Source organism: Telmatherina bonti, assembly GCF_933228915.1.
Source record: "Telmatherina bonti genome assembly, chromosome: 7".
NCBI lineage: Eukaryota > Metazoa > Chordata > Actinopteri > Atheriniformes > Telmatherinidae > Telmatherina > Telmatherina bonti.
The window spans coordinates 7,109,352-7,122,634 of NC_136625.1; the positions used below are offsets into that span (position 1 = coordinate 7,109,352).

Sequence of the window (13,283 nt, forward strand, 5' to 3'; positions counted from 1 at the left end):
AGATTTGTATTGGTAACTTCAGAGAGGATGGGTCGTTTATTACAACCTGATGAAATCTGACACACTTATAACAGCAATAATAACCACAGTCACAATAATGTTCACATAAACAGGTCTGGTATCGGCAGATATCGGTATCAGCAGATATTCAAGTTTCAGATATTGGTATCGGATCGGAAGTGGATCGGTGCATCCCTACATTTCGCTAGTTGCTGAGAAGAACTTTTACATTTACAATTAAAACCTTATATAACTTAAAAAAGGTCATTTTTATTATTTTAATTCAAATTTGAGCTCACTGGATTGATTTTTATGTTCCAGATGTTAAAACCTGAAAGAAAACGACCAGTATCAGGATCAGCCAAGTCCTTCACAGCGGTGAAAAAAACAACCAAAACTTCCGTATTTATGAAGATTCTGACAGCTTTTCTGCAGCACATTTACAGAATGTGGCGTGATAGACCACACACCCAGTGAGCCGTCGACTCCGAACGTGGCGTCATCGCTCAGAACAAACGTGGAACCACACAGAGGTCTTCAGACTCATTTACTTTGCGACTCGGTTTCAAATAAAACAGAATTTTGGTGATTGTGGATGAAAACTTCAGCACATCCAGCTGAATTGTCTCTGTGTGGACATGAAGTTAGAAAACGGCTCTAATTATACAAAAACATCTGAATTCAAACAAACGGATCAATAAAAGCCAATAAAATGTAAAGAGTGCCCATCAGCTGATGATCTGGGAACCAGTTCAGATCAGGAGGAACATAAACAAGTATACCTCATTTCTTCCCACAGTTTAAGTCGTGTGTTCGATACCTGGATGGAGTACATGATGATTCTGAAGCAGGAAACTGCAAAGTCATTGGGGTCCCACAGGTGATGGTTGTCCAGGTGGCTGCAGGCAGAAGAAAGAAACTTTTAGTATTTTCAACAGAAACATCAAAATAAAGACGTACCGACGACGTTGTCGAGATTACAGACAGAAAGAACAAAGTGTCTTATTACAGCATTGTTTTATGAATCGTGTCGTTAAACGTCACGTGTTGTACAGATTTACAGATTTTTCTCACCACCTCAGACAGTTCTTCTTTAAAAACATCCGTTTATAAAGTGGAAATGTCAACTTTCTGCTTCCTGCTTTCCCACATTAGCCACGCCCACTTCACATTTCTGACCAATCAGATAACATTTGTCCGACACCACAAGACAAAAAAAACTTCTCTATCTTAGCATTTTAAACAGGGACTACAGGTAATTACAGGGTTAAACGTTACAATGAATTCATCCTAAAGACCCCTCACTATCGATGGCACACCCCTAATAAAACTGAATGGAATTCAAATTAATTATTAGACTTACAAATTATTAAGTCACAAACTAAATTAAGGCTTAATACCAAATTTAATTCTGCTCATAAACAAGGCAGAAACTGAAGTCATTAATACTATTTAATAATTGACCCGTCCATTAATAAGACCATCGACGGGTCAGGAGTTCACTTGTTCCAACAGGAGTGAACTGGAGGCCAGACTCAGACCAGTTCTTTGGCCTCTGATGAAAAACCTGGACTTATTCCTCACAACATTTTAATAGCAGTAACTGAGATACAATTATGGCTCAACAAGAGCAAAATAATCAATGTTCCGCAGCCCTGAACAAGTGAACATTCTCCTACAGACTGCCAGACATAAATAGCATAGATATAATTAGATGATGCAGAGGAGGTTGCGATAAAGATGCAGGAAACTAAAAGAAAATCCAATGCATCCCACTGCTGATCTCAGAGGCAAACATGTGGAACATGTGCTTCAAGTCAAACTGCCAGATGAAGCCACGAAGGAGATGCACAAGGTCAGAGGTTTAAAAAAAATCATCATCATGTGGCAATGAAAGACGACCGAAATGATGAGCGTGCTCAGCAGATGGGGGACCGTAGATTTACTCATCTCTGCAGGTGCTGACCTGCAGCCTCGAGGTAAACTAATCTGCAGCAAACATCTGCTATTTATGACTGCAGAAACACAAACAGGCAGGAGGTTGGCTTGTTCACCCACCCACTCTCAGCAAAAGCAGCTTCCACCGAGGTACGGCCTTCAACCTGCAGATTGAGATTATCAAATGAAAAAAAGACACGTTTGTTGTATTTATTACACAAGAGAGTGGTCATCAATGGACGGAAGTCTGATTATATAAACACAAGCAGCTTTACTTGTTGAAATGAAAATCTATCTAATCAAACAGACATCCGTGATGCATCTGATACAGGTGACCTCGATATATCAGTCCAACATAGAGTTGCTTGGCATTCTTTGAATGACCTGAAAACCACCAACCAGACCAGAAATGCGGGTGTAGAAATGGGCTTAGACCTGAAAACCACCAACCAGACCAGAAATGCGGGTGTAGAAATGGGCTTAGACCTGAAAACCACCAACCAGACCAGAAATATGGGTGTAGAAATGGGCTTAGACGTAAAAACCACCAACCAGACCAGAAATCTGGGTGTAGAAATGGGCTTAGACCTGAAAACCACCAACCAGGCCAGAAATATGGGTGTAGAAATGGGCTTAGACCTGAAAACCACCAACCAGACCAGAAATATGGGTGTAGAAATGGGCTTAGACCTGAAAACCACCAACCAGGCCAGAAATCTGGGTGTAGAAATGGGCTTAGACTTGAAAACCACCAACCAGGCCAGAAATCTGGGTGTAGAAATGGGCTTAGACCTGAAAACCACCAACCAGGCCAGAAATATGGGTGTAGAAATGGGCTTAGACCTGAAAACCACCAACCAGGCCAGAAATATGGGTGTAGAAATGGGCTTAGACCTGAAATCCACCAACCAGGCCAGAAATATGGGTGTAGAAATAGGCTTAGACCTGAAAACCACCAACCAGGCCAGAAATATGGGTGTAGAAATGGGCTTAGACCTGAAAACCACCAACCAGGCCAGAAATCTGGGTGTAGAAATGGGCTTAGACCTGAAAACCACCAACCAGGCCAGAAACATGGGTGTAGAAATGGGCTTAGACCTGAAAACCACCAACCAGGCCAGAAATCTGGGTGTAGAAATGGGCTTAGACCTGAAAACCACCAACCAGGCCAGACATCTGGGTGTAGAAATGGGCTTAGACCTGAAAACCACCAACCAGGCCAGAAATCTGGGTGTAGAAATGGGCTTAGACCTGAAAACCACCAACCAGGCCAGAAATCTGGGTGTAGAAATGGGCTTAGACCTGAAAACCACCAACCAGACCAGAAATCTGGGTGTAGAAATGGGCTTAGACCTGAAAACCACCAACCAGACCAGAAATCTGGGTGTAGAAATGGGCTTAAACCTGAAAACCACCAACCAGACCAGAAATCTGGGTGTAGAAATAGGCTTAGACCTGAAAACCACCAACCAGACCAGAAATATGGGTGTAGAAATGGGCTTAGACCTGAAAACCACCAACCAGACCAGAAATATGGGTGTAGAAATGGGCTTAGACCTGAAAACCACCAACCAGACCAGAAATATGGGTGTAGAAATGGGCTTAGACCTGAAAACCTCCAACCAGACCAGAAATCTGGGTGTAGTGATGGACTCTAACCTAAATTTTGGAGAAGCGTTTAATGGAACTTAAGTCAGACCGAAACTTATTTTCAGAAAAACACCATGAAGATCCTCCAGGAGTTTTTTTTTTTTTTTTTGCATACAGCTGTTTACAGATCATAGACCATGTATGAAAGATGGACGGAGCCTCCGGCGGTAAAAAGTGAAGCCTATGCTGATGTGCATAAAACTGCATTTCCCCAAAAAATGCTGTTTTTTTTCTAACTCACATCTTAAAAGTAAATTAATCTCAAAATTCGGCATTTTTAGGGGTGTCTCATTTTGATTGACAGGTACCCGGTATCCCGCTTCAAGTACAAAGAACGTAGAACATCCGCAGTTTTTAGACGGTTAACAACGTGACTTAGCTTTAGCCCGCTTGTTTCCATTAGCTGGTTAGCTCCTGTTATCTCCAGGTTAGCTTGGTTAGCTCTTAGCTACAGAAAGCTCGGAGTTTGATGCTCATGATGCTCACAGCCCCCCTCTCAGCTCCACCGCTTTGCCCATATTTGTATTTTCCGGGCGAGACGACACGCATGTCCCTGCCAAGATGGTGATGGTAGGAACCGCCCACCGAGCTTCAATTCAGCTCTTCAGAAACCAACGGGTGACGTCACGGAGGATCTTTCTAAATACAGTCTATGTGACAGACGGATAAATGCTGGCAAAAGCAAAATCTCTTTGGTGTTAAAATAATCCAGGGTTCACTCCATTTAGCTTTCACTGAAGACCAGGGAGAAGGTGTGTTTCCAAATGGATGTTTGCAATCTTTTCCATAATCCTCTGGGTTTTAGTGCTGCTTAAAAATCCTTAAACCAATGACTTTAAATGAAAAACAATAAACCAGGTATGATCCTTCAACCCTCTGACTATGAACCTCATTCTCATATTCAATCAGTTTCTGTGGTTAAATATGACTAAAAATCTTAATATCACTTCCCTCAAAAATGGCAGTAAAGCAGCAAAGTCGCAGTGTGAGGGCTGAGCATGTTCAAACCATCATCCTGGAGCAGCAGTGATGAGACATGTCAGGAAGTGTCAGATTCAGCTGAGCTGGTGGCTGATTGACTGATCACCATGCCGGTTCACGGTCTTTAACAAAGACCGTGAACCGGCATCTCAGGTGCAAAAGAAAAAATTACCTTCTGTTTTTTTGCACAAAAAGAGGAAAACTGCAGCCCTGTGAGGGTGGTATGACACATAATCACAGACAGGACACGTTTAGTCAATATTCTACCACCTTGTCTGACTTCATTTAGCCATTTTTGGGTGAAAATAAATTAAAGCTTGGAAATAAGGAGCCATATTCGCAGCTAAAAGCTGGTGTCTGGAATAAAAGCCAAAGCAGCCATTTCCAACCAAAACCTTTAAATCTGGTATTAGAGGAAGGAGGGGAGATGAGAGAACGGGCAGCGAATAAGCAGAAAAAGACAAAGGCAGAGGAGAGAAAAGAGGATTGGAAGCTACTTGAATGAGAACAGTTCACCAAAATGACGTCAATCCAAACACCTAAAACCCTCCTCCCCCGTTAACCCCAATCCATGCTATTTTTAGTCTGAAGACGCTCCCCTTCCTCCTCCTCCTGCCGGCAGGAGCTCTGCAGGAGGAGAAACTGGTTTCACCCTCAGACACGCAGACAGATAAACGGGCAGCTGTTTAATCGAGAGAAAAAGTAACCGGACCACCGTTAAAGGGAGTTTTATTCTGTTGAAACTCCTGCATCTGGATAGAAACAAAGACGACTGGACAGAGTGGAAAATCCCAGTTAAACCATCATTTTCCTTTTCAAAAGGGGAAAAATGTATCTAAACCGTGACAATCGTTACCGGTTCCCCCTACATGTTGAAACAACTGTTTTAAAGGAGTCAAAGGAAGTACAAAAGAATCTTATAAACCTATATGAGGTCATCTCAGCTGGTTTCTGGTCCAGTTTATTCCAGCCAGACCATGCTGGTCGGATGTGCAAGCCAAGGTCATGTTTTACTACCAAAAGACTTAAATACCTACAACCCACCATGACCTTACGAGACGGATGCATAACTCTGGCTCAGTCTGTCGACTGGAAGGATGGTTATTGGGTCCCCACTTCCTCCACTAGTTTTAATAATCAATTAACATAACACTACAACCAATCAGTTCATTGGATTAGTATTTTCCCTTTTCTTTCAAGATCTTGTGACTGAACAGAGAAACTGTACAAAGTCACCAAGTTACATATTTACATACGACAGTAAACTAAACTGTTGCATTCTACTTTATTTGCAGAAACTGATTTTTATTCTAACTGTAAACAAAGCAACAAACAAAATATGCATTCATCAGTAATGGCATTAACTAGTAATGTGATTACAGGATTAAATACAAGAAGTTGAATTTTGTTTAATTACAACTATACAGAGCAAATCAGATAAATATAACAAATATAAAAGATAAAGGTTTTTTATTCCATGTAACCACAATATCCACGCTACATAAATATCTGCATTGTGCTTTAGACGTGAACCTTCAGCCTTATCCTGCGGCTCTTCGTGCAACACAACAGATCAATGTTTTTATCCATTTCATCCATATTTCTGGCATTTTTATTCATTTGAAATAAACAGAAAAGCTTGAAAAACTAGCTGCAGCTGCGATGCTTTTACCGCAATATCTCGCATATTAGTGCACAACGGCACTTCTTAGCTTCCGGGATGCGGGGGAATTACGTTCGTAGCGCCAACAGTCGAAGAGTTACGTATTTAAACAACATATTCTGATGCTGCAGCCGATTTTAAGTGTTAAATGCTGCTGTTCACATGTAAAATATTATAAAGGTTTTGTAATGTAGCATAACAGTAAAATCTGCGCTAGCGTAAACCTGCAACAACACAGGATTGCTGTTGCCAGCAGTGACAAGTGGTATTTAACAGCTTTAATTTAAAACAGCGTATTCTCTTTTTATTTTCATTTCAGATGCGAAACACGTATCTGAACGACAGTTCGCTGTCGGAAGTGTCAGCTACTTTCTGCAGAGATGCGACATGTTAGCTTAGCTCCGTCATACAGTCCCTTTTGGTTCAAGTTGAAATAATCCCAGTTTACCCGTTTTGACATTTTTTGTGGCTAATTCCACATTTTCCTTCGCTCTGTAGCTTCTTTTCTTGCCGTCCACCAATACACGTCTTGCTGTTATCAAGCAAACATTTACCACCAAATAATACCAGAAGTAGCGTATACAGACCAGAAGTGATGTGTTAGACCGAACGACTATGTATTTATTTATTTAGCTAACGTTAATGAAGCATCCATTGTGAGAATTTCCATTGATCATTTTTTTAATCTATTAAATTGAATAATTGGAAAAATGTTACAGCCCGACCTCAGAACACGTCCAAAAGTTCCGGGGCAAAATACTAACCTACCTTGCTACAGATGAGTTAACTGGTGGAACGAAGGTCTTAAGTTTGATTGTTTGTATTCTGCATTTGCTACCAGAGGATTCCACCAGGGGGCGTATTACAGAACTCATATCATTAATCTGCTAAAGCTTTAGGCTGTTAACAAGACAGCAAATTATAATTGAGGAGGTTTGGATGGGAGATCATGACAGAACAAATGTCATTAACAGCATTGAAGATAATATGTGGAAAATAAACTTTCACCAATTATAGATGCTTTTAAATCCAGGTTAAAACCAGTACCATTATGCTCTTTAAATCTGCACCTATATGACAATTTTGACTGATACCAACAATATTGTATTTATAGTTGAAAACCAAACACGAAACCATTTTTAGGGGTTTTTTTTGGACAACGTAGCACATTTCAATAGAACACTAAGATCCAAAATTCCCCACCAAGAACCAGCTGAGCATGCTCTGGATGATTTTACAACTGTTGTTGTGTTTCTTCACATTTAACTGTAAAGCTGTTTCCAATATTTGCATGGAAAAGAGTACTTTATATAAAGATGAATATTATTACAATTTTATTATGATTTTTAAAAATACTAGTTTTATTATTTTTCATAATTTTTTATTACAATTTCTGTTTTTACCATTATTATAATTATTTGGTATACATATTTCAGCTGATAGTCAGCTGACCAGTATGCAAAGCTGTAGAACGGAAGAATAACTACAGAACGAAATACTGATTTTATAAATGACTTAAATATTCAGAAGATAAATAAATGATGAATCCTGAAAGAATAAAACATGAACCATAAAAGCAGCAATCATCTGGACACAAAGGTTTTGTGTTTTACTCTCAGCTCGTTGGGTTTCCACACCTGATAGTTTACTGACAGAGGCTCAGCAGCTGGCTGGTGTGACTCTGCCTGGCCTGCAGGGGGCGCAGAAGGCCAGCGGGTCAGCGGTCAGAGCTGCAGGAGACTCGGCATGTTGCCTCAACACACACACACATTTACAGTAATGGACTGACAGTGTGAGAATGACACACTGGTGCAGTCTTTAAAAGCACTTATTTGAGGCTGAAGGCAGCACACAGTAAGTGTGTGTGTGTGTGTGTGTGTGTGTTGTGTGTGTGTCTGTGTTTGTACGATCAGCAGACGTCCTGTGTCAAGTGTCACACCTCAGATGAGTGCTGACGGAGTGTCAACAAACAGATGTGGGGTTAAACAAAGGACTGGAGTTGCTACCACAAAACAACAGTATAATATTTATTAATACTTTCTAACTGTTGGATATTGTTTATAACAACAATCATTAAAAAAATATTAAATTTTTTTCATATAATTATAATAGAGTTCAGGATGAGAAGCAAATGGATACTAACGATACAAGACTAAATTCTTCACATCCTACTCAACAGTATGTTCAATCAGAGGCTTCTTCATGTTGAGAGCTCTTCACCTCGTTCGGAGGATGGTCTTAGTACCTTTTCATAAAATCATGTACAAATAACTCACATTATTTTAAACCCTTTCATGCCTGAATTATTAATAAACTTCCATATGCTGGTGTACAGATACGCCGACGGACGGATACGCCGGTAGACGGATACGCCGGTAGACGGATACGCCGGTAGACAGATACGCCGATGGACGGATACGCCGATGGACGGATACGCCGATGGACGGATACGCCGATGGACGGATACGCCGATGGACGGATACGCCGATGGACGGATACGCCGGTAGACGGATACGCCGGTAGACGGATACGCCGGTAGACGGATACGCTGACGGACGGATACCCTGGTGAACAGATACGCCAATGATGGATACTCCGATTGACGGATACGCTGATGGACGGATACGCCGGTAGACGGATACGCCGGTCGATGGATACGCCGACGGACGGATACGCCGGTAGACGGATACGGCGACGGACGGATACCCTGGTGGACGGATACTCCAATGATGGATACTCCGATTGACGGATACGCTGATGGACGGATACGCCGGTAGACGGATACGCCGGTCGACGGATACGCCGGTCGACGGATACGCCGACGGACGGATACGCCGGTAGACGGATACGGCGACGGACGGATACCCTGGTGGACGGATACGCCAATGATGGATACTCCGATTGACGGATACGCTGATGGACGGATACGCCGGTAGACGGATACGCCGGTCGACGGATACGCCGACGGACGGATACGCCGGTAGACGGATACGGCGACGGACGGATACCCTGGTGGACGGATACGCCAATAATGGATACTCCGATTGACGGATACGCTGATGGACGGATACGCCGGTAGACGGATACGCCGGTAGACGGATACGCCGACGGACGGATACGCCGGTAGACGGATACGCCGACGGACGGATACGCCGACGGACGGATACGCCGGTAGACGGATAGGCCGGTAGACGGATACGCCGGTAGACGGATACGCCGACGGACGGATACCCTGGTGGACGGATACGCCAATGATGGATACTCCGATTGACGGATACGCTGATGGACGGATACGCCGGTAGACGGATACGCCGACGGACGGATACCCCGGTGGACGGATACGCCGACGGACGGATACCCCGGTGGACGGATACTCCGATTGACGGATACACTGATGGACAGATACGTCGGTGGACAGATACGCCAATGGATGGATTTGGAGGTGGATGGGTACGCTAGTGGACGAATACGTTGATGGACGGATATGCTGAGTGTCTGTCTTCTACATCAGTTAATTTGGTCTGTTTAAAGGAGTTTAGTTAACCGTCACTTAACACAGAAACAAAGCAATACAGCTGGAAATCACAGCTTAGTGTCGAGTTGTGTAACTGACAAGGAACCAGTTAAAGGAACAAACCAAAGAAGAAGAGGAACAAACCAGAGAAGAAGAGGAGGAACAGGAAAATGATGTCGTGAACTCAACAATGCCCTCTAGGGAATGAACTGACTTGACTACGGCAATGTAAAAGATGCACGGAAGTATGAGTGCAGTGACGTATGACGGCGCTTGAAATGGATGTCCTCATTTACACACGAAAGGCCCATTTATGCTCCCTTACGTACGTAAATTGTCCGTTGACGATCCAGCTTTACACTGACTGTTATCTTTATTTACCTTTAGAGGCTCTTTTTCACCACATTCTAATATTGTTTAAATAACATTTTCTATAAAAAAAATTAAAAAAAAAAAAAACTAAACAAAAAGCCGTGAAATGGAGGAACATCACGTACTCAGCCCACTTCAGTTCATGTGGGACCAGTACATAAAGACCTCAGTTTAATCTCTGCATTAGATTCACACAGCAACACCAGCAGGACTGTTTTCCCTCTGTGTGTTTTCACAACTCTGTCGCTGATTTAAACTATAACCTCAATGTGACCCCAAACACAGACCTTTCTGGGTAAACTCAGCACCCTGCTGCTTTATGCTGCAACCATCAGTGTTAATTACACCAACTTTTTAGAAATCATCTGTTGTAAATCATTTATGATTGGCAGACAGGTCTGAATAATACAATAAGGAGGAGGCTAGGCCACCGTTGCCATGGAGAGGAGGCCGGGCAGGAGCATGAAGCAGAGTGGTTATTAAATTCAAGTTCAAGATTATTGTCATTCCTCGGAGTATAGAAGAGCAACTGCAGCTTCTCCAGAGCTACGGAGCAGCACAAACTCTTTATAAGTATGCAAATGGATGATAGAAATAGAAATGGAACAATAAATAGGAATGAGTGGCAAACGGGGAGCTCATTAATGAAGACGCAGTAACAAAAGACACGCAGTTCTTTAAAATGTCTAACAGGCAGAAAAAGACAAGAATAAGACGTTCGTTCAACATGACCTGATTTAAACAGCAGATTTTTTTTTACATAAACAAGCTGCACTGATAAAACAGAAACTCATTTATTCTCTCGGTTGGCATGGAAATAGATCCGCCTAAGTTCTGACGTCAGTTTCAGACAATAAACACGGCGACGATGGGGGAGATCACGACAATGCTCGGTAGATGGATCTGCGAAACGCATCATGGCTTCTTTCTTTCTCAAGCATTAGCTATACCAGGTAGTAGCAGAACTGGACCTCCACCATCCTGCAGGTGTGAGATGTTTCCTGCTTCACCAGATCTGATTCAAATCAACAAGTCATTGTGCTGAGCTGAGGCTTTTGGATCTATTTTATTTGAATCAAGCGCGTCGGAGCAGGGAAACATCTAAAACCTGCAGGAAGGTGGAGGACCATTGTTGCCAATTGCTGAGCAACACAGCTCAACACTGCCCCCATAGTTTCTGGTGGTACTGCACCTTTCTCCTTGACGTCATACAGAACTTTCCAACAACTTGGTCTAATTGTAAATATAATGAAAATATAACGGTACAATTTCAGATTTTAAGACAGAGTCCCCTGACAGAAACAGAAAGACAGAGTTCCTACCATATTTTACGGCCAATAGGGGCACTACATCATTAGTTGCAGCCTCAATTATGGAGTCTATTTTTGTCTTCATGTCATACATAAGACACACTGCGTTATTGGGCGCACGCTAAAACAAAAGTAAAACAAAGTCATGAAAGCAAAACACTGAGTTTGGCTGAACTTCGTATATAACAGTACTTATTTAAAAAGAAAATAAGTTTTTAAATGGTTTTTTTTATCAGTCTGTTAAAACAAGCTGGGCAATTTTGCCGTCAAGTATAGCGGGTACTCTCTTTTCGTTGTCAGAGTCAGTCTCAGACAATCGATGGAGACATGTTAGCCCTGGAATCCACATTCTACTCATCTATGGTGGCGTAACTCGCCCAACGCTCTCTCCCAGTCTCTGAAGGTGTGTTCGCTGTCTCTCATCCATCACTCCCACGACGCTTGCAACTTAATTTTAAACCCTGTTCACAGCAACATCCAGTTCATGTAGTTCTTCCGTTAGTCCTCTCGTGACTTGATTGTTCCCAGTAGCGGTGATGTGGGCGCGCATGGAGTCGCGGATCAACAGAAACGGTGATGCGTGAAAAAACTATCCAGTTCCTTTACATACACCTCTCTCAGCCTTGCTTTCATTTTCTTCTCATAACACACCCCTATGGCCCTACAATGGACTGGTGACCTGTCCAGGGTGTACCCTGCCTTTCGCCCAGAGACTGCTGGGATAGGCTCCAGCTTCCCTGTGACCCTGGATAGCATTAAGCGGTTAGGAAAATTAATGAATGAACACGCCCCTATGACAGTGGGAAAGGGTCTTACAGGCAGAGTGCTTACTAAAATCACACAACATTTTTACTGATTTTGGGATTCAGCACACACATAAGGCGCACCAAGTTAAAAGTCACACAGCGGATTTTGCTAAAATGAGCAGCTTATGAGTACACCCAAAAAATATGGTACATTGCAATTTAGCTACTAGCTATGGCTAGCAGACGCCATAGTAAAATGAACATTATGGCTAACAAACATTGTGAAAAGCAGACTTTATGGCTAGCATAGGTTTAAGTTAGCGGACATCATGATAAGTGGATATTATGGCTAGCAAACATTTTGGAAAGGAGACTTTATGGCTAGCATACGTTTTGGCAAGCATATGTTTAAGTTAGTGGACATTATGGCTGACGGACATTATGGTAAGTGGATATTATGGCGAGCAAATACTATGGCTAGCAAACATTGTGGAAAGCAGACTTTATGGTTAGCATATGTTTAAGTTAGCGGACATCATGGTTAGTGGATGTTATGGCTACCAATCATTTTGGAAAGGAGACTTAATGGCTAGCATATGTTTTGGTTAGCGGACATTATGGCTGGTGGACATTATGGTAAGTCGATGTTATGGCTAGCAAACATTGTGGAAAGCAGACTTTATGGTTAGCATATGTTTTGGTTAGTGGACATTATGGCTGGCGGAGATTATGGCCAGCAAATGCTATGGCTAGCAAACATTGTGGAAAGCAGACTTTATGGTTAGCATATGTTTAAGTTAGCGGACATCATGGTTAGTGGATGTTATGGCTACCAATCATTTTGGAAAGGAGACTTAATGGCTAGCATATGTTTTGGTTAGCGGACATTATGGCTGGTGGACATTATGGTAAGTCGATGTTATGGCTAGCAAACATTGTGGAAAGCAGACTTTATGGTTAGCATATGTTTTGGTTAGTGGACATTATGGCTGGCGGAGATTATGGCCAGCAAATGCTATGGCTAGCAAACATTGTGGAAAGCAGACTTTATTGCTGGAGGACATCATGGCATGACATATGGCTATCACGTGATCACGTGACACCCTAAG

General features: G+C 42.4%; 1 protein-coding gene across 1 annotated transcript in view; it reads right to left on the minus strand.

Moving 5' to 3' along the window:
• efr3a (EFR3 homolog A) overlaps positions 1 to 13,283 on the minus strand; it is a 136,323-nt gene that overhangs the window by 35,047 nt on the left and 87,993 nt on the right. The window contains exon 9 of the mRNA XM_079243250.1: positions 821 to 899. Within this exon, the coding sequence (XP_079099376.1) occupies positions 821 to 899 (79 nt within the window). The remainder of the gene's footprint in view (positions 1 to 820; positions 900 to 13,283) is intronic.